The following is a 27,137-nucleotide window of genomic DNA, read 5'->3' on the forward strand; positions in this document are numbered from 1 at the left end:
TAAAATTTGAGTCAATTTCAGTCGAGTTTACCTCTCTGATCATTGCTATATTTAGAAGAATTTCTGTGGAATACACTTAATGAATTTCCTCGCTTTCTGCTATTCAATTTACGGTAGAAAAGTGACGAAGTGATTTTAAAAGCAACGACTGACAGAAATTGTTTTTGTAGTAAAACTTCAAACTTCGCACGAAATTTCACACCGCAAAAACAATTTTTGAGAACTTAACTGGTGAAATAAATGCAACTAACACAACGTAGTTCGAAAAAAATCTGTTTTTTAATACATCTTTCTTTGTCTACTATCTGAGTTACTCGCTCGTTGCCGAGATTTTTTACAAATCGTTAGTAGACGGCGTGCAAGCCGTTTCAATGACAAGAGTTGCATAAACAAACCCATTTGTAATCTGTAAAACCAATTTACTATGGTTGGCTATTCGTTTCAAAATTACGACAGGGTATACGCGGGTTTTTCTGCCGCGTATACTTGTTTACATACGTTACGCATGGGCTTTAAGCTCATATATACGACCGTTTAGATCGCGTATATACGCATTTTTAAAGGGCCACACATTTGCGTAAATTCAAGCGCGGGGATATGCGAAATTAATGACCAAATATACGCGTCCTACAAGGACCCATATATACCCGTGCTAAAATGCGCGTATATGCGGCCTCGTAAATTACGTTTTATATGCCAGCACGAAATGTGCCTTTTAAGAGAATGGCTGTTCATGTATGATAGCAATGAAAATTACTTTAACTAGGAATCGTCAATATGGCGGCAGTGGTGAAATGCCTTGTCTTGCTCTATCTGCTATTTAATGTTTGTTACTGCAGCTCTCCAGTGAATGAACTTCTAGAAACAGTTATGCTGTTTTGAATGACTGATCAAGACGTTAGCCTAACGCTAATCGTCGTGAAGTTGCTGTGGATTACTCTGTACATCGTCTAGTTGCCTGCGTAGCTTAGCGGTTTTTAGGCAGTTTGAACGCTAAGAAAGCGGCGATAACGAGCGCCGAATGCGGCGTTGCCAGGAGGAGCCTGGGGGGTTCCTGCTCATTTTCGCGGCTTTGTCGCTTTGTGCGCTCGCGCTCAAATTGCTTAAAAAATATCTAAACCGCCAAGCTACTCAGGCTAATCCTTTAGTTGATTCATTGGACAGAGCTACCAAGGCGAATGCTGAGAGGATACGGCCTCTAGAGTCGCTTAGGAGACAAATGCAATATTTACTACTTAGATGGGAAATGTTTGCATTAAGAGCAATTTCATGCACCTCAGTGTACTCCCATTAGAGCTTTGCCAACTGCATCAGCTTCTAATGGAAGAGCGGGTCGTCCAGCCCATGATATATCAATACCTCAAGGGGAGTTTTAGGAAACAGAATGTGATTTTAGTGTAAGTCCTATTGGGTCTTCACCAGATAATTCATCTGGTTGAGTGTTATCATCAAATGTGTCCCTGACAGCTAGTATTTCCAGTATTACATATATCTTGTAAAATCACTGCTTTCACCCATATTGGTTGTGCGTACAGCATGGTTATTCCATGCCTCAACAACAACAACAACAACAACAACAACAACAACAACAATCTTTATTTCGTGCCCAGAAAAATTTTACAATAAAAATAAATACATGCAATGTGAAACAACTAGGAGGTTTAACTGGTTGTTAATTCTGGAAAGAAATATTAATACAAACAAAACAGATCGATTATGCTGCTCGATTCCAGGATGCCATTTTCTTCCATCTGGTAGACCAGAGTGTAGTAGAACTGACCGACTTCGATAAAGACTTCTCTCCAGAGACGTTCAATTCACTGGTTGTGTACAGACAACCCAGCAATTTTGCTTCCCCTATTAATAAATCCCCTGTGCCATAGCATAGCTCTTCCTACCTCTAACTTTTCATCCCCTTCGTTTGAACACACTCTAGAGGGCAATCCATAACTTTGCACAGCAGCTAAGAACAGAGCGAACCCAGTCTAAAGTCTAAAGTCCTGTCAAAACCGCCATGTATTACAAACCTCCAACTGATAAGGCAGTGTAGTCCATCAATGTGCTTGCCAGAGAGAATTAGGTCCCCTGACGCCTTGTGATGGTATTGAACCACCTCAAATCAGACCCTGCTGGGTCAGTTCGAAAAAAACTTTTCCTTACACGCTGACGCTGAACACAGATGTTTCTACTTCGCAAATGACCCAGCATGATACTGATACCAGAATTGGAAAACCCACGTCAGTCTTATTTCTCGAATCATCAGGGCTGGGTTGTTCGAAAGCCGGTTAACGCTAACCCAGGATTAACAGTTAACCCAAATATAAATTTTTCTCTATAAAACTGTTTTTCACTGCTTATGCTTTGTGTAGTTTGAGATTACTCAAATTCAAAACTGAACTGCAAACATTTCCCATCTATGTAGTAAGTATTGAATTTGTCTCACCAGCAATTCGAGAGGAAGAATTCACTCAGCATTCGCTTGGGCACCTCTGTCCTAAACGGTGAACAGAATCCACAGCAACTTCACGACGAACGATCAAGTTCTCTGCCATGTTACGATTAGCGTGAGGATAGAATTTTGAACAGTCATGCAAAAGACTTATAACTGTTTCTAGAAGTTCGTTCACTGTGGGAGCTGCAGTAACAAACCTTAAATAGCAGATAGAGCAAGACAAGCCATTTCACCACTGCCGCCATATTGACGATGTTTAGAGTAATTTTCATTGCTATCATACACGAACAGCCATTCTCTTAAAAAGGCACATTTCGTGCTGGCATATACAAAGTAATTTACGAGACCCGCATATACGCGCATTTTAGCACGCGTATATATGGGTCCTTGTAGGACGCGTATATTTGGGCATTTATTTCGCATATCCCCGCGCTTGAATTTACGCAAATATGTGGCCCTTTAAAAATGCGTATATACGCGATCTAAACGGTCGTATATATGAGCTTAACGCCCATACGTAACGTGCGTAAACAAGTATACGCGGCAGAAAAACCCACGTACACCCTATCATAATTTTGAAACGAATGGTCAACCATAATTTACTGCAGGAAAAAAAATAAACATGTTATTTGCCGGCTTACGGTCGGTCCGTATGGTGAAAAACTGTGACCTCAGGCTTGAAAATGCTGCCCGAGGCCGCAGGCCTCGGGCAGCATTTTCAAGACCTCGGTCACAGTTTTTTACCATACGGACCTCCCAGCCGGCAAATAACATATATATATTATCCAACTGCAGCGAATACCATCCAAATAACAGTACAAATATACAGCGATATTGTACAGTTATTTGTACTGTAGAAAACCTGTTTGCAGTACAGGTCGGCGCGCGCGCAAAACTGTCACACTCTCCCTCTTTCATCGATAAATTTATTGACTACAGCAGTTGGATAAGAAATCTCTTGTTAGATGTTTTGGTGTCTAGTATCGCTGTATATTTTTACACGTTGTTTGTATTTTGACTCGGCCTACGGGCTCGTCAAAATACGGCACAACTCGTAATAATATACCGCGATACTACACACCAAAACATTTAATAAGATATATAAATATTCGCGCCAAATGGAGGCTATTGTTTATATATTTTCGCGCCAAATGGAGGCTACTGTTTATTTACAATCCATCAAATATTTTTGCTCGCGCACAATAGGTCGATATATCAAAATTCAGCTTGATAGCGAGGCCTAAAGGACACAAACAAAAAAAGTAAACAAACGTGGTCACTCAATTTCCTTTGTACGTGTCCTCTAAACCTCACTGCCGAGCTGAATTTTAATATATCGAAAGTGGTCTATTGGTCTAAACGCGTCAGGTGACTGAATATATCCCAGCCAGGGGCGGGGGAGAACACTCTGCGACGCCTGGCACTTTTTTTGTGTTTGGATCATCCAACAAAAAGTGACGTCACATCCGGTAAAAAAGCGGGCTGAGCGGCGAAATAAAATTTGACTGCGACATAATCGTTCTCCCTGTAAGTAAAACAGCAATATTTCGCAATCGGCGGGATATTTCTAACGTTTTATTTGGCCATGATAAACAAAATTTTGTCTTTTTCCTCGCCATATCGTTTGTTTGAGGAACAGAACAATTATTTGTTCAAAAAGACGCTGTTTTGAAGGCGTGTGTTTTTACGAAATGTCGTCGTTTCTTCGTAACTGAATTCCACAGGAGTCATCGTTTACGTGGAAATAATGCATTCTAGGTAAGTTGCACTCAATTCAAATATCCTATTCTCTTAGGTAGGCATTACACTGAGAGAAAAGCGCCATGTCAGTTTTCTAGCTGTGGGAGAACCTATTTAACAGAAGCCCATTTTTTGAAATTTACCATTGACAAACACTTGAGAGTAATGGAGAGCTGTTAATCGTATCACACTGTAAAGATCCACACACATAACGGGGCGGAACTTTCTTGCCAATCGACACTAACTCAAATTCTTGTTCTTGCTTGTGACTCAAACTGGCATTATAAATTCTGTTACGATTGGTTAAGAACCTTAAACGAGATATCTTAATGTTTCCCTTGGTAATCCCTTAATAATGGTGAACGCTTCCTTTAACATGTACATAAGCAGGCCGTGAACCCCTTAAATATAAACAAGAGGATATTTTTATGGGCGATTCAGTAATCGGGGCATGTCGTTTTTTTTTTGTTTTTTTTTTCAGTTATAATGTAATTTATTTTTCTGTTTCAACAGTGTTAAATGTCAGTGACACTATAAAGTTTCAATACACCCCCCCCCCCCGATCCTGTGAGGTCAAGCATGCACCTTTAATTGCTTCGATTCCTTTCAATTGCCTTGTTTACAGACCAAGTTCCCTATCTTTTAATCCCTAACTATCAAATGTCTTTGCAACTTATTTTGAAAGGTTACTTAGACATTTTGCCCTATTTTCAGTCTGCTTTCTCTATATAAGCTTACATCAAGACATTTCAGTTCCAGGGAATGAGAGAACGCTAGCAATTCTGACAATTCTCTCTCATAGAGTTTAATTATTTTAATTCATCATGCTTTCAATGTGTGATCTCAACAAACTGTTTGCAAACAGTAATGAAATATCATGCCCCAACACCCAGCCATAAAAGGAAGTCTGGGAACAGGTAATAGCAACAATGACACTACCGGGCTGGTGAATGTTACAAGCTATTATGAACTCATGTCTGACAATGATGAGTGACCATGAAACATGGTGCGGTGAAACTGAACAACCAGACTGCGACTGACATTGCTAGTGTTAGTGTTGTGAAAGTGATTGCTAGCTAGTAGTGTCTGTGAACTTGGACCAGACCAGAAAAGAAAAGGTTCCATACTAGAAGTTGACTGAGAGTAACAAGTTTGTTCTCAAAAACTGAAGAAGCTGCCTTATCAGACAGTCTTAAAGTCAGCTTCATCGCAACTTGTCAAGAGTTCCTGGATTGTGTATGTGGAACGACTCCATGTAAGGACATATATCGGGAAGCTCTGCTCAAAAGTTTTCAGGCTTCAGATATAACTATTAAAGGGTAAGGGATTTCTGACAAGTTGAATTCAGGTGTATAATGAAAGGGTACGGAAATCTTTCTTTTAGGGATTTCCTTCTTCTAGTTCTAAAATGTTGTTGATAATCTCTCATTTACTCTCATGAACCAGAATGAGGGGATTCTGATATATTGTTCAAAAAGATATTTTAAAACTACTTTCTAAGGGTTTAGAAAAGGGATACAGTATTAAGGGGTTGGACCTTGAGGTGGAGCTTTCCCATTTAAAACTATGTAAAATACCTCTCCCCCCCCCCCCCCCCCCCTCTCCTTGTGTAAAAAGGATGTTCAAATTGTTTTCTGGAAAAAAGCAAAAAACAAAACAATGCCAATTTAAGGGATTGTGTGATTATCAATGTAAGTTCCCATTTGTATTTTGAATTAAAATGGGCCTAACATTATCCACAACAGTATAAAATAACCACACTGTGCAGCTTCAGAGAGAGACTCAAACTGATAATGAAAACAACTTTTATTTTTGCCCCTTCCTTTGTACCTTGTGATATTTTTAGGGAAATTCTCAAAACGTCTCTGCCCAAAGAAAATAAAGAATATAAATGAAAATCACTTTTTTTTTATCTTGAAAATGATCTCTGAGACAAAAACGTCCTTTTTATGGCTAGTTATTATCTTACAATGTGTTGAGAAGAAACTGCTTATAGGAAAACATAAATGTTCAACAAAAAAAATTAACAGAAAAAAAAACAACAAACTTTTGAAGAGGAGCTGCTATATTCTTCAACTTACATGTAGGGTAATAGAATCTGTTTTTACACTTTCACACCAACGAAAACACCACAGAAATGAGAATTATTGTTATTGTGTCTGAGCTGCATATTTTTTGAATGGAAACATTTCCCATAAAATTTCTATATTACATTCTTGCCAGTACATGTACGACAACATACCAAATATATTTTGGAGAGAGGAGTACTTATAAAATTAATACAAACTGGTGTAGTTTAATTTTCCATTTAATTTTTGTAAACCTCTTACAGAATGCAACTTTTGGTTAGGTTGCACTTCACTGTCAAGGAAGAAATCACACCAAGGTGGCTTTGCATCTTTATTATGATTTCCATTATCAGTAAAAAAATCACACTTGGACAGGTCTCTTGATCATGAGGGTATTTGCTCATTTACCACCTATAAAAAAACAAGATATAATGTATCATTTTTACCTGTGCTGTAAATTTTTCAATTGAAATCAGTTTGTTTTCACTTTTAGAGTGGTTTTTAAAAAGGATCACAAGCACACCACCCACCCCTCAGTCCCTATTCCTACCCTACAACAATACAGCCAGGATCCCATATCAACCCCCCAACATAAGTGATAACTTACCATAATACTCCTATACTACAATACAATCTTTGTACAGACAGACCTAGATTCAAACATCAGATCTCTGACCTTTTTGGTCCACTTCATCTCCACTAAGCCATGAAAGCAACCATTGCATTGCAAATATTTGTTGGTCTAATTTATTGTTGCTCTCAGATTCCCCCTTCCCCTTTGATGAAATTAAATTGGTTTAAAAAAATAAACTGGTTTAAACAAATTAAAGCAGAGGTAGAAATTGAGCCATAAAATTACTATAATTTTAGTATGAGGATATTGAAATATAACTATACTATTAATATCCATATGTTCTATTGTAAAGACAGTGTAACTACTCAAATTGACCTTCATTGTCAGAGACAAAAACCTAAAAACATCTAAACACAGGTCAGTGAGCATATTGCCAGTTTTGCTTTTGCCAACAACCATTCTGCCTCAAAAATATAGAAGATAATGACAATAATAACAGAACCAACGTCTGTCAATTCAATAACCACACCAAATTCCCCTCCAAATTCCTTTCGACACCTTAGAGTAAAATTTTGCCAAGAGCATAAATTCAACTCAATGCTTTAAAGTGCTTCTATCCTTAAATTTTCACTCCTTGAGTCAGAATTTTCAGGTGTATCACATAGAATTCCACAAAAGATTAAAAATGCTGTTTACCTTTATATCTGCATCAGTTCCAAAGATATGTAGGTTTGAAAACTAGAAATATGCAAATGAGGTGACTGATGTTGTCGTACACTTAACCCAATATTACATCAGGTTGGTAGGCTTATACTTAGAACTACAGGAAACACACCTATGGCTATAAAAATTATATACAGCCTGTATTTTCCCATGGCAACTTGCTCTTTTCCAGTCCCCTCTAACCTGATTTCACTAATTCAGTGATTTTCAGCTTGAAAAACGTTAAACGAGGCTATGACTTTGACCTTGCGTGTTAATACATGTATGCTTCCTAGATCGTGCTGATGAGGCACCATTGGCAAATATCAAAATGGAAAGCCAAAGGTGGCCAGAAAAGCCTATAATCATCAGGGAAGGTTGAAACCCAGTATGTTGCCATGGTAACAAAACTGTTATGCTCATATTATGGAGGACATCCGCAAATTTCATCATAATAGCACTTTAAAGCACTGTCCCTAGGAGCCCATGGTCCCTTGTATCTGGACAATAGTTCAAAACTTGCCTGGGATGGATGATCTAAATGGTAGGTGGGAGACTCCCAGAATATTGAGGTGAGTTGCAAGAATGATTGTATAATTATCTCTTTGCAGGAACTCATTAGACACTAACACTACTAATATGACTGAGTTTGGACAATATATATTTTGTTTTTTGGATACATGTATACTGTTACTGGTCATACAAGAGGTACCTTGCTACTGAGTTAAGTCTTAATGTGTGTATTTTAAAGGAGAAGGTCACTCCAAAAAACATAAATTTTATGTCAACATTAATGAAAACCTTGCACTAAGGTTAGCCACTCACAGAAGTTTCAGCGTCTGAAGTGCAGGTTTTCCTTATGAAGTTGGCCTCCAAAGAAGCACCCAGGCCAAGTTTTCATGACATCATTCTGTCTGACAGATTTTGTCCTGATGGCTTGCGACAAGCCTTTTGACTACCACTCTGGGTTATGGCTGCTCTTGAGACATACTATTTTGAGCTAAACAAGCTCTAAACTCCAAAATAATAGCATTGAAGATAGTGAAGAGGATAATTGCTTGGAAAAAAAATAGATTTTGCTGACCTTGTGACGGATGCCAAGTCAGTTGCAGGTTCTTCTCCTTCCCACCAATTTCGAGTTGGACAGAATGAAGTCACATAAACACAGCCTCAGGCTGCCAAGACAGTTGCAAAATGGTGGCCTCCGAAGTCACTTCTTAATTTCCAGGCACTTCAGAGGCTGACCCTTTGGTGAGTGGAAATGCTGAATATTCACTTGCAAAAAGTGAAGACAAAAAAAGTAAGCTTTTTGGAGTGACCTTCTCCTTTAAACTGAAAACACGTGAGCTTAATGCAACAAAATGTATATTAAACTTGGGCCAGTTCAGTATGATTTATTACAAGGTTTAAATCAGCCACAAAAAAATTGTTAGCAACTGATATTACTTTGTGAAGGCTTCTGGAAGGGTTATACTTTTATAAAGCACCTGGCAGCAAGTACTATTTTGGTTTACTAAAGAAAGACTCTTGTTACTGCTTAAGGAAACTGTGTTTGGTACAGTAGGTGTCAAAATATTATGGCTTTGATGACATGATAATAGAGATATCAGCCTTGGTAATTTCAGGGATAGTGGATAACCAATCTCCAAATAATAGAGTTATGGGACTTCACTATCAAAGTGATGCCTGATGCTCATTATAAATTTTGTATAATATAGTTAAATGGAATTTAACATAGTTAACGACTAGGAGCTAGTCTGGTCAGTAGCGTTTTTGTAGGCAGTTGTCAGTGTCTTGGCCGTCTGAGCGTTTGGTTAGCGTTTGGTGCGTTTTGTAGCGTTTGATATAGTTCAATGAAATTTTACATAGTTTATGACCAGGAGCCAGTCTGGTCAGTAGCGTTTTTTGTAGGCGTTTGTTAGTGCCTTGGCCATCTGTTAGCGTTTGTTTAGCGTTTGGTGCGTTTCTGTAGCGTTTGCAACAGTCATATGGTCGTGAGAGCCCTGGGGCTGACATTGTCCAGCGGTATATTTGGTTAGTACATGTGTTGTCGTCCCATGTGCTCGCAGTGTGTTCATCGCTCTGTTAGTGTGGCGTTGTGGATTGAATTATAGTTTAGCGGTTCTCGGCGTTCTCCCTATTGCTTCGATAGCTATCTCGGTCGCTGTCCCGGTTAAAATAGAAGTTCTTCGATCTTCGACCGTGGCGTTTTTGTTTCGTCCTGTCTCCACCGCCGTGTTGTGGTTCGTCTTCACTTCTCTCGTACCTGGTCCGGTAGTGTGCTCGCCGTTCAGATAGCCTGGCTTTTGGCTGGCCTAGTATAGCGTTTCCCAGTTGGGAAGAATTTCGTCATTCGCCAACCGTGGTATCCTCGCCCGCTGTCGTGTTTCGTCTTTAACTGTCGTGGTTCGTCTTTAACTCGCTCGTCGTTCTCTCGTACCTGGACCGTTAGTGTGCTCGCCGCTCCGATAGCGTGGAGTTTTGGCGGGCTTAGTGTAGCGGTTCCCAGTTGGGGATAAAAAGAAATTTCGTCATTCATCCACCGGGGTTTCTTCGCCCGCTCTCGCGTTTTTGGTTCGTCTTTAACTCGCTCGTCGCTGGTTTGTACATCATGCCGAACCCACCTCGTTCAACCAACAATAGCTTGTCTGCCGGACTTCGTTCGGAGGACTTACCTCTGTTGTCTTCCGCGCCGACAGTGGTTTCAACGGCTCCCTCTGGCCCTGTGGCGCCTTTGGCCGTCGATTCGATCGCGGAGGCTGTTGTTCGCGCACTTGGAAGCTCCCTTCCTACCATCATTTCTGCAATTCAAGGGAACGCCCCCTCGCCATTAAATTCCTCCGTCCCTGGCACTTCTGTTGGCGTTGCTCCATCTAGCTCCTCCGAATCGACTGCTGTTTCTTGTGATGCCAACGTTTCATCTGTGGCTTCTGGGGCGTCGTCAGGTATGTTTACTTTGCCTGCTTTTGTTCCTACTTTTTCTCCCGTGTCGGCCATCACTGACTCGAGCTCGGCCCGCTTTGTGGCCCCCATCACCTCTCCGTTCGCTAGTTCCAGTGTAGCCAGTAGCCTGCCAAGCCTCGGTAATTCTGCATCAGTGACCAAGTCTGAGAAGGCTTTTATTGTCGGTCCAGGTCATGCACCAATCCCGGCAAAATTGGCCAAGAAGATCGTAGAGGGCCAGTTCGTGGAGTTGGCAGATCTGCTTACGGTAAATCTTCGCGCTGTGGAACAGGAACCACAGACCTTCCTAGAGGGTAAACTCCTCGTGTCCAATGCCAAACGCAGGCAAGTTGAAATTAAGGATATTCTTACCTGGACTGAGGCCTTCACAATTTTCCAGCTGGTCCTGTGTGCATCTTATCCCCTGCGCTGGTTGGACCTGACGAAGTACAAGCTCCTCATTATTCAAACAGCCCGTCAGTATCCAGGTCTGGCTTGGCTTGAATACGATCTGGCCTTCAGAAGGGATGCCGCTGCCTCGGGCCTTAATGATTGGTCCAAAATGAATTTGGATCTATACAATTTTCATCTGCGTTTGCCAACATCGTCCTCACTGCAACCAAAGCCATCCTCCCCTTCTGGGTTTCCTCAGTCTTCCTCAGGCAACCCAGAGCCCCGCTTACGTACACCATTCTGCCATTCCTGGAATGAAGGGCTATGCCGGTGGCCATTTGGGAGGTGCAGGTTCCGCCACAACTGCAGCAACTGCGAGGGAGAGCATACCAAGGCTAACTGCCCCTTTCCCCGCTCAGCTGGACTTCGTTCCCGCTCCCCCTCCCCTGGGGGAGGAAGGGGACAATACTGACGGGCAAGGTACGCCCAATGTTGTGTCTGTACATAGTTTTAATAATTTGATTGTGTTGCCTAGCCAGCAGACTGGACTGCCTCAGCTGGCAAATTTGTTTTGTCCTGTTCCAGTTTCCGTTCCAGTTTCAGTTCCAGTTTCAGTTCCAGCTTCAGTTCCAGTTTCAGTTCCAGCTACGCCCTGCATTACAGCTGTCTCTTTTGCTCCGTTATATCCGGTTTCTAAGGTCTCACCATTACAGCTGGATCAATTTCAAGCGGAGTTGCGCCATCATCCCGACGAATCAGCTGTAGCTTATGTGATTTCTGGCATACAGGATGGATTTCGGATAGGATTTGACCCCTCCTTGGTGTCACTCAAATCCGCATCTTCGAACATGCGTAGCTCTTCTGAACACCCAGCAGTGATTGACTCCTACTTACAAAATGAAGTCTCTTCCGGCAGGGTGGCAGGTCCTTTTCCAGTGCCACCACTTCCATCTTTGCACATAAGTCGTTTTGGGGTGATCCCCAAAAATAATCAGCCTGGGAAGTGGCGTCTCATTTTGGACCTCTCCTCACCTGAGGGGAAAAGCGTAAATGACGGCATCCCTAAGCCCCCGTTTACAGTTCAGTACGTTTCAGTGGATGCCTTCATTGATGGCATAATGACTCTGGGCCGAGGAACACTAATGGCCAAGTTCGACGTGGCCAGTGCATATCGGAATGTGGCAATCCACCCGGATGATCGCCCCCTTCTTGGCATGAAGTGGCGTGGGCAATATTTTGTGGATATGGTGCTCCCATTTGGGCTGCGTTCTGCACCATTCATTTTTACTGCCATTGCAGACTTGGTTGAATGGATTCTGGTTCAAAATTATGATGTCACATTTCTCCGTCATTACTTGGACGATTTCCTCACCTTGGGCCCACCGGCTTCCCCTGTCTGCCACAACAACCTTCAAACCTGTGTTCAACTGTGTAAAAAACTTGGTCTGCCACTTCATCCAGATAAGCTGGAGGGTCCTGCGACTCGTCTTACAATCCTTGGGATTGAACTTGACTCTGAAAAACTTCAGGCGTGCCTCCCGGCTGACAAGAGAGTTAGAATCGTTACACTGTTAGATGTGTGGGCTGCAAAACGTTTTTGTAAGCGTCGTGAGCTGGAATCACTGATTGGCCACCTCCATCACGCCTGCAAGGTTGCCCCACAGGGTAGGACATTCCTTCGCCGGATGATCAACTTGCTTTGTGCCTTTCGCCGCGATGATCACCCCATTAGGCTTAACCAGGAATTCCGACGGGATTTAACATGGTGGCGGGAGCTGTTCCAAACTTGGGATGGCCTCAGTTTTTTCTGTATGCCCACATGGGCCCCTCTCCCGGACTTCCAGGTCTCATCGGATGCAGCTGGCTCTTTGGGATACGGAGCTATTTTTAAATCCCACTGGTTTTCTGGTGCCTGGTCAGTTGCACAAAGTTCATTATCTATAGCGTATAAGGAGCTCTTCCCAATTGTGGTAGCAGCCTATCTGTGGGGCCCTCAGTGGGTATCTCGGCGGGTCGAGTTCTTATGTGACAATGAGTCCGTGGTGGCTGTACTTAAGTCTGGCACCTCGCGGGACAAAAGCCTAATGGTGTTGCTGCGTTATTTGACTATGCTGGCCATCCGTTATTCCTTTTCGTTTACAGCTTCATCAGTTCAAGGTAAAGCTAATCCAGTTGCTGATGCACTCTCTCGATTCCAATTTCAGCGGTTCAGACGCCTGGAGCCACATGCCGACCCGACCCCATCCCAGATTCCTGCTTCCCTTTTGGCAGCGCTTCAGATGCCTTGACTCAGAAGTGTCAGTTCCTACTTACCCAAGGTCTTGCACCATCCACCCGACGAGTGTACCGATCTGCCCAACGTCGATTTATAGACTTTTGCCGCCAGGATGGTCGTGCAAACCAGGATGGCTACATTCCCCCGGCCAATGAGGAGACTCTCATGCGCTTTGCTTCTTTATTGGCAGATAACCTGAACCATTCCTCCATCAAGGTCTATCTTTCAGCAGTACGCTCCCTTCATATTGACCATGGCCTTCCAGATCCTTTAGTCAACTGCCTTCGTTTGCAGCGTTTACTTAGGGGCATTAAGCGGGTTCAGGGTCCAGCTTCACCTAGGCGCCTACCTATCACAGTAGATCATCTGAAGGTCATTCAGCGCTCTTTGGACCTGTCTACTAGAGACCATGTGATGTTGTGGGCTGCGTGCTGCTTGGGATTTTTTGGTTTTTTGCGTGCCGGGGAGTTCACAGTCAACTCTGTGTTTGATCCTAACACCCATATGACTGTTAGCGACCTGCAAGCAGACTCCTTGGTGAACCCCTCGTGTTTTAAAGTCCGTATCAAGTGCTCCAAGACAGACCCCTTCCGCATGGGTTGTGATATCTACTTAGGGCGTGGCTTGGGCTCTGTGTGCCCCATAACAGCTTTGGGCAATTACTTGTCTCTGCGTGGGTCCGCTCCAGGGCCACTGTTTATATTTAGCGATGGTCGTCCTCTTACGCGGCAGCAGTTATCATCCTCTGTGCAGTCCATCCTAAATGAGGCAGGGTACTCTGGCTCATACTCTGGTCATAGCTTCCGTATTGGGGCAGCGACAACTGCAGCAGCGCGGGGAGTTCCAGATCACCTTATCAAGACCTTAGGGCGGTGGTCTAGCGATGCCTACCAGATCTATATCCGAACTCCAGTTAGTTCCATTGTCCGCGTATCCTACCAGTTGGTGGCTTAACAGGTAGCGGATTACTCTGTGTACCAGTGGGGGTGGGTGCCTCAGGCTGGGGTTGTCGGGGGCTGTGGCCTTGGTACCCCGAGCCCCCTTACTCCGGGTTGTTCCATCCCGGAGATCCCTTCGGCATGGCGCGGGGGGCTCGTGGCTTGGTTGCGGGTTGGGCAGGCCAGTCGGGTGTTCTAGCGCCTTGGGGATGTGACTGCGGTTGCAGCCCCCGGGCTTCGTAGGCACCTTCCCTCCACTAGCGACTTGGGCGTTAAATATAGTTAAATGGAATTTAACATAGTTAACGACTAGGAGCTAGTCTGGTCAGTAGCGTTTTTGTAGGCAGTTGTCAGTGTCTTGGCCGTCTGAGTGTTTGGTTAGCGTTTGGTGCGTTTTGTAGCGTTTGATATAGTTCAATGAAATTTTACATAGTTTATGACCAGGAGCCAGTCTGGTCAGTAGCGTTTTTTGTAGGCGTTTGTTAGTGCCTTGGCCATCTGTTAGCGTTTGTTTAGCGTTTGGTGCGTTTCTGTAGCGTTTGCAACAGTCATATGGTCGTGAGAGCCCTGGGGCTGACATTGTCCAGCGGTATATTTGGTTAGTACATGTGTTGTCGTCCCATGTGCTCGCAGTGTGTTCATCGCTCTGTTAGTGTGGCGTTGTGGATTGAATTATAGTTTAGCGGTTCTCGGCGTTCCCTCCCTATCCCCCCCTTTCTTTTCAGCATTTTATTTTATTTATTTATTTATTTATTTATTTACTTATTTATTTATTTATTCATTTATTTTTCCACCAATGCCGTCTGGCTTGAGTGTGACGGGTGCCTGTAGGGGGCTTGGCGCGGGGGGCTCGTGGCTTGGTTGCGGGTTGGGCAGGCCAGTCGGGTGTTCTAGCGCCTTGGGGATGTGACTGCGGTTGCAGCCCCCGGGCTTCGTAGGCACCTTCCCTCCACTAGCGACTTGGGCGTTAATTACTCCTAAAATGTACGATCCAGAATTTTGTTTTGTGGGTAATAGCTCAAATTCATTTTTACCTCTGTGAGGTACAAATATTCTTAAAACAACCAGCACTGACAATTTTAAATTACAGTGGAACTCTGGTAATCCACTTGCTGGGCCACAAAAATCTGACCACATTAACAGTGTGGTTAAAGGGGTTCTTTAAATAAGAAAATGACCGACTGACTGAGCCTTTGTTCAAGCCAGAATCAAGTGGCCATAATAACAAGGTGGCTATGTGAATGGGGTGGCCATAAGGTGGGGTTCCACTGTGGTGATGAACATATAAGATGATCCCCTCAAACACTGACCCATAAAGATTTTGGAAAGTATAGTTTGTATAATCAGTTAGACAACACACAACTTGGGCCCAGAGCTGACTAGAGATATTCCATTTTATATCCACACCCCGTTCCCCCAGCCACACTCACTAAATAAGTCAATATTTACCACCTAACAGAAAAGATAAAAGTGCAGAAATAACTCTTTCATAGCCCCGTCTAAAGCTCATGTCAACAAAGGAAGAGGGAGTGTGGAAATGAAATAGAATGGCCCTACTAGGGACCATTTATATGGTCTTGGGTACCCAAGACAACCCTTCTTCTGAGTTACCCTGGCCAAGCTAACTTTTCATTTATTTCTTTGAAAATTCAACCAACTGTTTACATTTAGGATCATGAACCTGTCTCGCCTGCAAGACAACAGGGGTGGGTGAGTTGTCTAGCCTTGGCTCATGTCACGCCTTGGCACCCTGACAGGCAGGGCAACTTTTCTTTATATAAACACTTTGGCTTGGCTAACCGGGACAACTCTTCGCATGGCGAGTGTCACATGATGCCTAGATTTAGAATTTAAAGCAGAAATATCAATTTACAAAGAAAAGAAAATTAACTCAGCAAAACCCACTGTGATTGAATGACTCAAACAAAGAGGGATATTGCCCATTTGATTATTCAATAAGGGTTTTGAATAGTCATGCAGGGTCATATTCAGCCAAATGCATGGGGAAATAAATGGCAAACAATCACTTCAAGATCAAACCAAGCTAGAATTCTCAGCCCACCCACAATGGAGCAATCACAACTGACCTTTGTGAATTATTGGATGCATGCGTATGAGACAGCCATTTTTCATTCTCTCTTTACAACATGGAAGGTAGATGCCATTTAAACATTGATCAAATAATGAACAAAGATCCCGTTGCTACAGAGCTACATTGTATCCCCACCAGATTAACAGAAGATGAGGTGTTGTAAACAGATCTTTGGAAGAACTAAAAAAGCTGTGAAAACAATCACCAGCGGCCTGTGTTCCCACAGAATCTCTTGTTGAGTCAATTTGATATATAGAACATATCTTTAAAATCTCAAAATAGTCGAATTAACTAATCATGACTACCAAAATCTGCGATTCTCCCTACACTATTTATTACCAGAATAAAAATGCGATAACCTATTTACCACCATGGTAGCTGACACAGTTGCCCTAAACATAATTTTTGACAGCCTTTTGTTTATGGTCTTATCACTAATGATGAAAAAGTAGCTTCTTCTAAACAACATTACCCAATTCAAGACTAGAGTACAAAACCCATATCCTATTTAAGGCCAAAATGGCCAAAACTGATACCCTATTTATGACCAAAACGACTGAAAAACCATACCTTTTGGGGCCACACATACCCCTATAGTGCAAATAAGGGAGTACCCCCCCACCCCAGGTCACAGTAGAAGTGGGTACCTGTCAAAAGCGGAGGTAAAGTTAAGGGCTAAGGAGCTAACCCTATAAACAGGCCAACCCGCCTCTTTTGTACCTGCCCAAAGAAGTTGATCCCCAGGCCAGCATTGCAGTTCAGACAATACAGAGGAATGTACAATTGACCACTGGATAAAATTTGAATTCTGTCCAGCATACATGTATATTTATGAACAGCTTCACAGTACCCGGGGGGTACTCCCAGAAAATTTGGTGGGGGAGTGCTTCACCCCTTTGTTGATCTCTTCGGGGAAATCTGATATCTCCAAAGCTCGCCTCTTACTCTCAACATTGCTTATTTCTTACAGAGAAAAACCGTATTTAACAAGAGATACGGAAATAGGATACTAACCTTGAGTATACGCTTCAGCATGTCTTTTCCACCACACGCACGTGGATACAGAGCTTCAACTGTGTTCACTTTCAGAAAAAAACGGCTTCTGTTAAATATGTTTCCGTTGTGCACAGTGCAAACTATGGCCAGCAATACTTCATCCAGGTTGTTGTTAGCATTATAGGCTATGGCACTCAGTGTTATCACCCAATCACGAACAATAAGAACCAAAAGTCGGAACAACACCAGTTTTGAATATGTGTAAAATCCGCCATTCGATGACAGAAGGCTCTCCGTTATTTTCCTTCAAAACAATACTAAACTGTTCTCTTTTGCCAACAGTTTTGCTTCAAAAGTCGCAGAAATGTGCCTTCATGATATTTCTATCCTCAGTATGGAAGGACACGGACCTGATGGTTTGCAAACAGAAGAAAATCTTCCCCAATCGAAACGCCATTTTTTCGCTTTGTGAAACGAGCTGCGCGGCACCGTTTAAACCGGATGTGACGTCACTTTTTGTTGGATGATCCAGTACAAAAATTTCAGGAGTCTTCTGCCCCGCCCCTGATCCCAGCTAAAGAACTGGGGAATATCCGAGTGATATTCCCAATTTTCAAGGATTTCAATTTTCACTTTAAAATTAATGGAGACCTTCAGCAACGACCACGCCGACGCCAAGGACGACGCCTACTTAAAAATGAATTATATTTTACAAGCAAAATTCGCATTTGTCTAGATCTGTTCGGTAAGCTAATGGCTCTAAAAGCGTGATAAAATATATGCATTTAATGACAGCGTTCAATTCCAAATAGAAATACGAAAAATTAACCGTCATCGTTCACGTCCCTCAGACTACACCGGCAGAACTTGTTCATTTCAAGTTCTTGTTTTGCAGAGAACGGCAAAGTTAAACCTTTTTGTTGGTGACGTGCTCGTTGTCGTCGTCATCGTAGTTGTCTACACGAGCAATTTTCACGTGACAATTTTTATGTGGCAAATACATTTGATCGTGTAGATGGCACAGCAAATATTTGACAGCAGTTCAAAGTTTAGTGCGCCAGTAATGAATTTGGACAGCAGAGATACGCAGAAAAAAGGGCGAGGCTGCGTTATCGCTCCCGAAAAATATGGCGCTAACGAAAATATTTGTCACATTTTATGTGAAGAGTCGTCCACAAGAGCAATTTTTCGTATGTGACAATTTCTGTTTGTGACATAAAAGCTAACACGCCAGCTTTTCAGCAAATATATTTGTCACATAAAAATTGGTCAGTTCTCCTCATCTACACGAGCAAATAAGAATTGTCACAAAAATTGTCGCATAACATTTGCTCGTGTAGACGATGCTCTCTATTGTCAGGATGGCAGAACGGTTTGCTTTCGTAACAGAAGAAGAGATAAACCTGCTGGTCGATAGGGCGGTGCCACAGAACACCAAAAAATCCACTTCATACGCTGTTAACGTTTTTGACGGTAAGCTGTTAATTTTGTAAACGTTTCGTCAAATTTGTAACTTGACACAATGTTCAAATACACAAGCGCTTTGTGAGATTTTCGCTTGGTTTCACCCAGGTTCCACTCTGTTCAACAGTCCTTGAATTAAGAATGTGACAAAAACACATTCCAAAAGGCGAAAAGTTATAGGTCACTCTCATTCTAGAGTATTTATAATTTTCTTTCAGCCTGCGAAAGCAGAAAGCAATTTAAAACAAGCCCTAAACGAGTTTACAAAAGAAGAGCTCGTAAATATTTTGCGTAACTTTTACATCGAAGCTCGCTCCTACGACGGTAAATATTACAGTCGTAATAATTCAATGAGAACAATTCGAACTGGCCTGAATAGGTATTTAAATAAAGAAAATATAAGCTTCAGTATTATTACTGACACAGAGTTAAAGCCTGCAAATTAAGCTCTCAATGGTCGAGCTTGCTCGGGAAGGAAAAATGTTTTCCACCAAACACAAACCAGCCTTGTTACATGGAGACGTAAAAGAAGCAGCTTGACCTACAAAAACCAGAAAGTTTACTGCAAACAGCCTGGTTTAACATCATGCTCCACTTTGGAAAACGCGGGCGAGAAAACCTGAGGGAGATGACGGCTGAAGATGTTCAGATCCACAAATCAAGCTCCGGCCTTGACGACATCACACTCTTAGAAAGCGCTACGAAAAACCACCAAGGAGGCCTCACTGAACAGCAGCGAAAATGAAGCTGCAGCTGTCATGTCAGAGATGTCAGGCAATCCTCGTTGCCCTGTGTTGGCTAGCGCTGTGGAGATCTACTTGTTGACGCAAAACAAGCAATGCCGTCAAGCTCTTTGGCAGAAACCAAAGAACAGATAATGTCCCAGGGCAAATATCCCAGCATATTTTCGCGCCAAATGGAGACTTGCTATTGCGTTTATTATCCTTCAAACATTTTTCGCAACGTGCGCGGTTTTGAAATTTGAAGAATTTCTCTCGGATATCCCCCAGTTATTCAGTCACGCGATGCGTTTAGACCAATCGCGCGCGAGAGAAAATATTCGATGGATTATACATCCAACGCGCGCTCAAAGATTAATTGTTAAATTAGCCAGAAACACCGAAGTAATCAGATTGCTTGAAACACCCAGATCACTAAGTGTGTATATACTAAATCCAGGGGGTGGAGGGCTGGCAGCGAGGCCTGGAACCGAGCCCGAGTTAAGAAATTTGGTCGAGCGAGACTAAATACTGGTTCATGGAAAAGAAACATGGAGGACTTCCGTAAACGAAAAGCGTTAACAATTTGTAAAGTTTTGCAAACATTTTGCGCATTTCACGTTCAAACATCTAAAGTAAAGTTCCAGTTGAAGCCCTAAAATTCTGGACATTTGAGAGACCGGGGATAAATATTCCATCGTAAACATGCGAGCAGGAACTCCACTACGAAGTAATGTGGATGTTTATTTCCGTGTGAGCCAGATTGTACATTTCGGGAGCCAAGATTGAAGAACACTGCTTTAATATTTCTAGAGATATTCTTGATTGAGTGTTATACTGTTTAAGTGGAGTGTGGAATGGAATGTGGAATGGAATGTGGAATGTTTTAGGAGAATGTGCAGGAAATTGGACTTTACTACCTCATTTTGTTGCCCTTTTTGTAGTCCCTGGCACTAATTTTTTTGCCGCCTCTGAAACAGTTTTCAAACAGTACGTGCTCCTCTCTTGCAACAAGAATTGTCATTTGAGACAATCACTATTAAAGACTGCATTCATCTGAACTTATTTTAACCTTTCTTAATGTTTTACTTAACTATCCTTTCATTACAGAAACTAAGCCACTGATAGGCAACACTATAGGCCAAATTTGATGTATTAAAATCTTTACTGATCTCTTTGCCTTATGAGAGGAATAAAACAAACATCTCTTGCGCGTGCTTGATACAACTTCTTGTTATTCTCCAAAGCCTTAGAGCCAATTAACAACGTCGGCTTATTTCAACATTGTGGAGGTTCTGTTGACTCAGGTTTGCCCAAGTTAATGTCAGTTTTTAGATGAATGACCATTTTTTTTGTCTACCTCATTACTAGCTAACACACACATACTGGTAACACGGCTCATTTGCCTTTTGTGGGTCTATTTCATATCTCCCTTTACAGATGGCAGCCCTGTTTTGATATCCAGAGGTATGACACAGTTTTCTTCCACCACACAAATAAAGCTGATGCTTATCACCAGTACAAATTATGCAAAGCATGTAAGCAGAAGCTGCTTTCTTTAGTCCACGGGTCAAGAAATTGTAAATAGCTTGTTAATGAAATACCTCAATCTGGTAAAAGTTTTGAGTCTGTGCAAGCAATTCCAGCAATTCCATTTTGGGCATTCCCATGCAGAGGCTAGGCTCGATTTCCAGCCGTTTTGGAAGTGCGGTTGTTGTCTTCCTCCGAACGGCTGGATCACTGCTCCGTAGCGCCAACCTTGTTCCCAGGGTCCTCTCTCTTCCTCCCTCGAGAAAGTACCCTGGTTGCGGCTGGTCGCATGTCTACGTATGCTAACCAAAGCCGCACCAAGGGTGGGTCCTCAACTTAATTTTGTCAACACTGTCCAGGGAGGTGAATATAGCGCTGCCATACAGACGTTATCTTGAAATTGAAGCAAGTAGTTGTTAGAGATCCTGCCTGACCGGTGCTTCGTCTCTATGATCTGAACTTTTATGAGTATGAGATGTTAATTGAGAGGGAACTTTGCTTATTTTTTCACTGCTTTTTTTAAAAACCGTCAACAACCTGCTTTGGATTTATAGTTTAATCAGTTTTTCACAGCAAAAGACTTAAGTAACCGTCAAATTAGCACCGCGATGCATTCAACTAAATGAGAAGCTAGCTTTTGGCCGAAAATTGGACTTACCGCTAAACAGTTTTAAAACGAAAGCCGTTGGATTTTGCAAACGCGCGACTGATGTCGCTGTTGTCAAGTTCTTCATAAAATTTTTCACAGCAAGAGAATCGAATGACCGTCAAACATTTCGATTGGATGAATTCAACAAAATTCAAAGCTAGTCTCTTGGCTAAACACTAGACGTATCAAACTCTAAAAGAATGCATCCATATCTCCGTTGTGATTTTGCCGATCGAAAAATATAAGCTGCTTAATCAATCTTATTAGTATTCAGCGCGCAGTCGTTGTTGATGTCAAGTTCTTCGTAATTTTTCTCACCGCAAGAGAATGGAATGACCGTCAAACTGTCGATTGGAGTAATTAAATCAAATTCAAAATTACCTTAGTAGGCGAACATACGACGTATTTAACTCTAAACGAATGAGTAAATACCTACGTTGTGATATTGCCGAACGATAAAATGAAATTCACCGCGCGGTTCATTTATTGTTGTGGTCGTCATTTCCAAGTTCTTTGCCAATTTTTTTCACCGCCACAAATTCTGAAGACCGTCCAACTATCGATGGGAGAAATTCAGCCAAATGCAGAGCTAACCTTTAAGCCGAACATTGAATGCATTGAACTCCAATATCGAATGTGTCAACGCCTTCATTGTGAGTTTAGCCGATCCACAACAGGGTTACAAATTCCACTCCCCACTGGGCTCAGTAGGTGAGCTCAGCGGAGACAAACTTTAACTGTCCTGCCCCTCCCTTCAATCATAAATTTTTCCTTGAATCTGCAAAAATCTAGCAGACACGTGACCAGCCGCAACCAGGGTACTTTTTCGAAGGAGGAACAGAGAGGTTGCCGTAGCGTTTGTCCGTGACGTCACATCTGCTATTTATGCAAATTACTTTGCAGGCGCGCACGCAGCGCGGGAAAAAAATGGCGGAGTTTGTTACTCCGAAAATCTGTTAGCAAAGATGTGTTCTATGTGGAAATGTTTTGGTTAACTCAAGAAAAAGTGTAAACTAAAACGGGAACTTGTCTCAAATCTATAAGAAAACGTAGCCAGCAAGAATCTCGACACGAAGGGTATCTTTGCAACGATTGTCACAATTCACTGAGTAAAAAAACTATTTGAGTAAGTTGAAATCGTCGATCCTTAGCCCGAATGGCGCAATGCAAGAGAACCATCTACTGAAACTAGGAATCATAAGCCAACATATCTTCATCAGCCTACCTCTGTTGCAAGATCTCTGTAGCAGGGGTAGCGAACTAGAGCTTTCCCTTAATACCATACCAGTTTTACCACCACTGAATGTTGCTAGTTCCGCAGAATTTCCAAAGCAAAGAAGCTCTCGTGTGTAAAGTCGAGGTAAGAACTCTTTTTTCTTGGCAAAAAAGATATCAGTAGTATAAGGCTGTCAGTTCCTATCCCGATTTTAGTGATCCGACAACAAAGTGAACAAAATTGCGTGTCATGTTTGGGTAAACACACGGGCGTAAATAACATTCGCAACCTAGCTCAAAGGGTTTAGCTCTAACCCTACATTTTGAAATTATCGAAAACTGCTGTTACAAATAACCGACATACAAAATCAAGTTGATTTAGAATAACAAATCGCCCTCGAATAACCTTTTTTTCTCGCCAAACTGAATATTGAGGCACACGGCCATTTCCTCGGTAGTCAGCATCTGTAAATAAAGCGGCCATACATGCTTGACAAACTTATTTCATGCTGCTTGCGGCTGATGTTAAATTGATCTTCAAGTTGGGCACGCTTCGACCGAACGGACTAAACATTAACTTTCCTTTCTTGTGACTGTAGGTCTAGTGGGTATTACACATACGCGCACTAAAACAATGGTTTTCCTATTTCGCAGCACGCCTTTGTTTACTTTGTACTTCATGCGCGCGCTTTCCGTGCGTGAGTACGCGCACAGTTTTTTGTATGGCGTGGCTCAATCATTCCACCTACTGAAGAAAGGCTAAGCCCGAAACGTTTAGATTACCAGCGAATATTTGACACTTTTAAGAACCTTTTGATCCTTTCATCTAATCTATCGGCAGTGTCACGCATCTTATGAGTTTTTTGCTCATTCCTACGTAATTTGATCATTCTAGACAACTTGGTTTATCTGATAGTAAATAATAAATATCAGAAGCATATCACCTAGAACTAGGTGATATGCTTCGATAAATATATGATCAGAGTTAGGCGAAAAGGGCAAAGGTGAGGTTTGCATCACCACTGATAGCTTGGACAAAATCAATGTTCTTTTTATTGGGAATCTGATGAAGAATGAAAGACTTTTAAGCTCAAATAATTTTGTCTCTGGTTTTTTTAGTTGCTGTTGCGGTGAGCACAACAATTAAAAGGGGACCCCTTTAACAAGAGAAACATATTGCACTTCTTGAAAACTATTTGCGGGATGTTTGCCATCTTTTTTTGGCTGAAAAGCCCCTGCACAAACTTAATCAGCTGTCAAATTTGTGGTGAAAAGAATTATTTTAAAAGGGCCATTTAATCGTTTGATATCTGTATTTAATAAAACTACATAAAGCCATAAAGAAGGCTGAAAGGACTGACTGATCACAAGAAGAAAAAAAAGAATTGTCACAACTTAATAAACTGTGTTGAACTAAATTGAGATATAATACAATAATAATATAGGACTACTTTGATTGTATTGTTAAAGAAGTTAAGAATCAATGATGTACATTTTATATATCTTATTAGATGTTTTGATATGTAGTATTTCAAACAAATCATTATAATTCTTATCAGTGTCGGATACAATGGGCTTCATTTGCACTTGTATTTAAAATATGGCTCACCATCGGTTACATCCGTAAACGACCCCGAGGAAGCTACCGCGACATGAAATCAACCGCCCTCGACTCCTTTTTTACGTGTAACGCTTTCGTCATTTTACTCGTCCCCGCTAAAAGCTGCTTTTACACCGATTGAAGTAAGGAGCCTAGCTCGGTCCTGTATAAGCGAGTTGAACAGAGAGGTAGCCAAAGCACAACTAGTAAATCGGACCGATCTACGCAACATCGACGATGTCAACAATAAAGACATCATAATGATGTCAATAACAGACATCATTACACAACTCGTCAACTAAGTACTACAAGGGGCCTCATTCCCCTTTGTAAATTTAGAAATCTAATATTCAAGAAATACAAAGATCGGAATTCTAGAATTGACAACTTTATTATTAGTAGAAATTTCTAATGAATTTTCAATTGTATTTTTTCTTTGTATTTTTCTATTTGAATTTGTAATTGTAGTTATTTGGTAGATTTTAAGGACCACAATGAGAACTTCTGGTTTTATCAGTAATCGTGTTATCCAATTAAGTCATTATTTATTTATTATTTATCGGGAAGGATTGAAAAATTACGAATTTTCCTGAGGCCGTAGGCTGTGAAACTAAACATCTTTTCCTTTTAACAAATTCGAAATGGCTTCCTGCTGTGTTTCCCTAAATTTGGCGATGTGAAAGCGCTCTAAAACACACTTAACGGCAAAAGAGAAACTCATCAGCACTGATATCCGCCATATTGAATAGACGAGTGACAGAATCGACCAATCACAGCGAAGCCTGCTAGATTCGAGCAGTCTTGCCTGTGATTGGCCCAAAACTCTCGCAAATTACAATGGGTAGACCTGTGATCCAGCCGTGAGGTGGGCTAAGGTACGCAGGATCACAAAACGGCTGGAAATCGAGCCTAATGCAGAGGCAGGAATGCTTTCACATTCACGTTGGGCACAGAGGAAGCCAAAAGGTCATTAATAAAAATAGCACAAAATGCAAATTTCAAAACGTGAGATCTTTTGAGTGGATAGACATATTTCAAAACTTTTTCCAGTTTTGAGATCCTTGTGAAAAGTTCTTTCAAATAGTAACATTAGATACCCATATTACTAAAGCCAAAATTTGGCGCTAAATTTGTGACGTCCTTTTCCCGCCAAAAATGCCAAACACAAAAAACATAGGATTTTAGAGGATGACGAGTTCTACACTGTTGCAAAATTTCAGGATAATTGATAAAAACTCAGCAAGTTATTCGCACAGTGCACCTTTTGGCTTCCTCTGTGCCCACCGTGTTTGATCGAGAGTTCAAACTGGTACTAAACAGCAAGGAATGGAGGTTTCCAATATCTTTACTATCGCTGTATTATTGAAACATTAAAATCTAGCAGGAGCCCTGAATCTAGTGGTTATTTTCAGTGTTGTTGAGTGATCTGTAACTGCCTTGAAGTTTCAAGATTTAAATCACTCGTAGAAAGTCTTCAAACTCAACACATTACAGGAAAATCATAAATGCGGTGTTTCAAAAGGCAGCTTAAGCAACCATGACGACGGCGCCAAGGACGACGCCTAGTAAAAAATGAATTTATATTTTACCAGCGAAATTCGCCATTGTCTAGATCTGTTCGGTACGCCAATGGCTCTAAAAATATGCTTAAGTTAAATATGCAACGACGGCGTTCAATTCCAAATGGAAACACCAAAAATTAGCCGTCGTCGTCCACGTTCCGTAGACGACGCAGAACTTGGTCATTTCACGTTGTTGTTTTGCAGAGGACGGCAAAGAAATATACAAAGATTTAAAACGCCCGTGCACAGCTATTGTTCAGCTCATTAAACCTTTTGTTTGGTGGCGTTCTCGTTGCCGTCGTCGTCGTGGTTTGCTTAAGCTCCCTGCCTAAAACTAAGTTAGGACGGACAAATCTTCAGGCAGAAAAGCTCAGTTAATTATATCTCAAAATTTAAATATTCAACTCTGAAAGGTGAGAAATAGTTTAAAGAATTACATTCGGAGGCTTCGCGATAAATAATGGCAGACGCGAAACAGTTCGGCATTGCAATTTTCCATAGTCGGTGTGACGGATGGGCGGTAATGAACTAATGCCAATCAAAGGCGCGCGTAAGAACAATGTCGACGACAACAAAATTTACGGAGTACTTTTCCAGTCTTTCAGATTATTCATAACGAGTCATATTCCGATAGGCTGTATTCGAGATCCATTCGACATTTGAAAAGATTTCGTAGTCGGCTGGACTTCGTGACCTTGAGCTTATTTTGCCGAGACTGATTTCGATTGCCGCACCACAGTCAATCTGACCTTTCTATCATCGATTGGCATCTCGGCATGAATTTCTTTCGCGTGTCGACAGCATGAACAGCAGATTCCTTAGATTCCAGAGTATCTAATAATAGCAATTCCAGCTAACACTAAAGAGCTCGCTGATGATGGCTCTTCAGGCTGATCGATCAGAGACTCCATGAACTCTTCGCTTCCTGTATACACTGGAGCTGATTTTGACCTCCAGATCCGAGGCAGAACACGCGCTTGCCACCACTAACAAGACAAAGACACTTTTGTGAGCTTTGCCAAGCGGTTGTTTTGAACTAGCATTCCGATCATTCTTTCTGTTTCGTCGATAACTGTGGATGCTCTCTTCACAATAAAATGCTCTCAGTTGAGAGACTCATTCATTGCCTCTCCAGATAGCTCACCTTTTTTGGCACCCAAAAGATTCCGCGAAAACATCGCAGGCATTAAATATCTTGTATCAAAAACGTTGGAGGTAACAACT

General features: G+C 41.9%; 2 protein-coding genes and 1 long non-coding RNA gene across 3 annotated transcripts in view; 1 reads left to right on the forward strand and 2 right to left on the reverse strand.

Moving 5' to 3' along the window:
* The window catches only part of LOC149106698 (uncharacterized), a 46,972-nt gene that overhangs the window by 18,328 nt on the left and 1,507 nt on the right, over positions 1 to 27,137 (reverse strand). The gene's annotated exons all lie outside the window — the stretch shown is intronic.
* LOC149106699 (uncharacterized) lies at positions 6,485 to 18,730 on the reverse strand. The gene is made up of 2 exons (XR_016209716.1): positions 17,193 to 18,730; positions 6,485 to 6,672 (listed from the first exon to the last, which is right to left on the reverse strand). It is a non-coding gene; the product is annotated as an uncharacterized LOC149106699 (long non-coding RNA).
* On the forward strand, positions 13,302 to 14,431 carry LOC149106700 (uncharacterized). Its single transcript, XM_089297836.1, has one exon. The coding sequence runs from the start codon at positions 13,314 to 13,316 to the stop codon at positions 14,100 to 14,102; it is 789 nt and encodes a 262-aa protein (XP_089153962.1). The 5' UTR covers positions 13,302 to 13,313; the 3' UTR covers positions 14,103 to 14,431.

The sequence above is a fragment of the Orbicella faveolata genome, unplaced genomic scaffold, assembly GCF_042242905.1.
Source record: "Orbicella faveolata isolate gen_17 unplaced genomic scaffold, um_ofav_v1 contig_3, whole genome shotgun sequence".
Taxonomy (NCBI): domain Eukaryota; kingdom Metazoa; phylum Cnidaria; class Anthozoa; order Scleractinia; family Merulinidae; genus Orbicella; species Orbicella faveolata.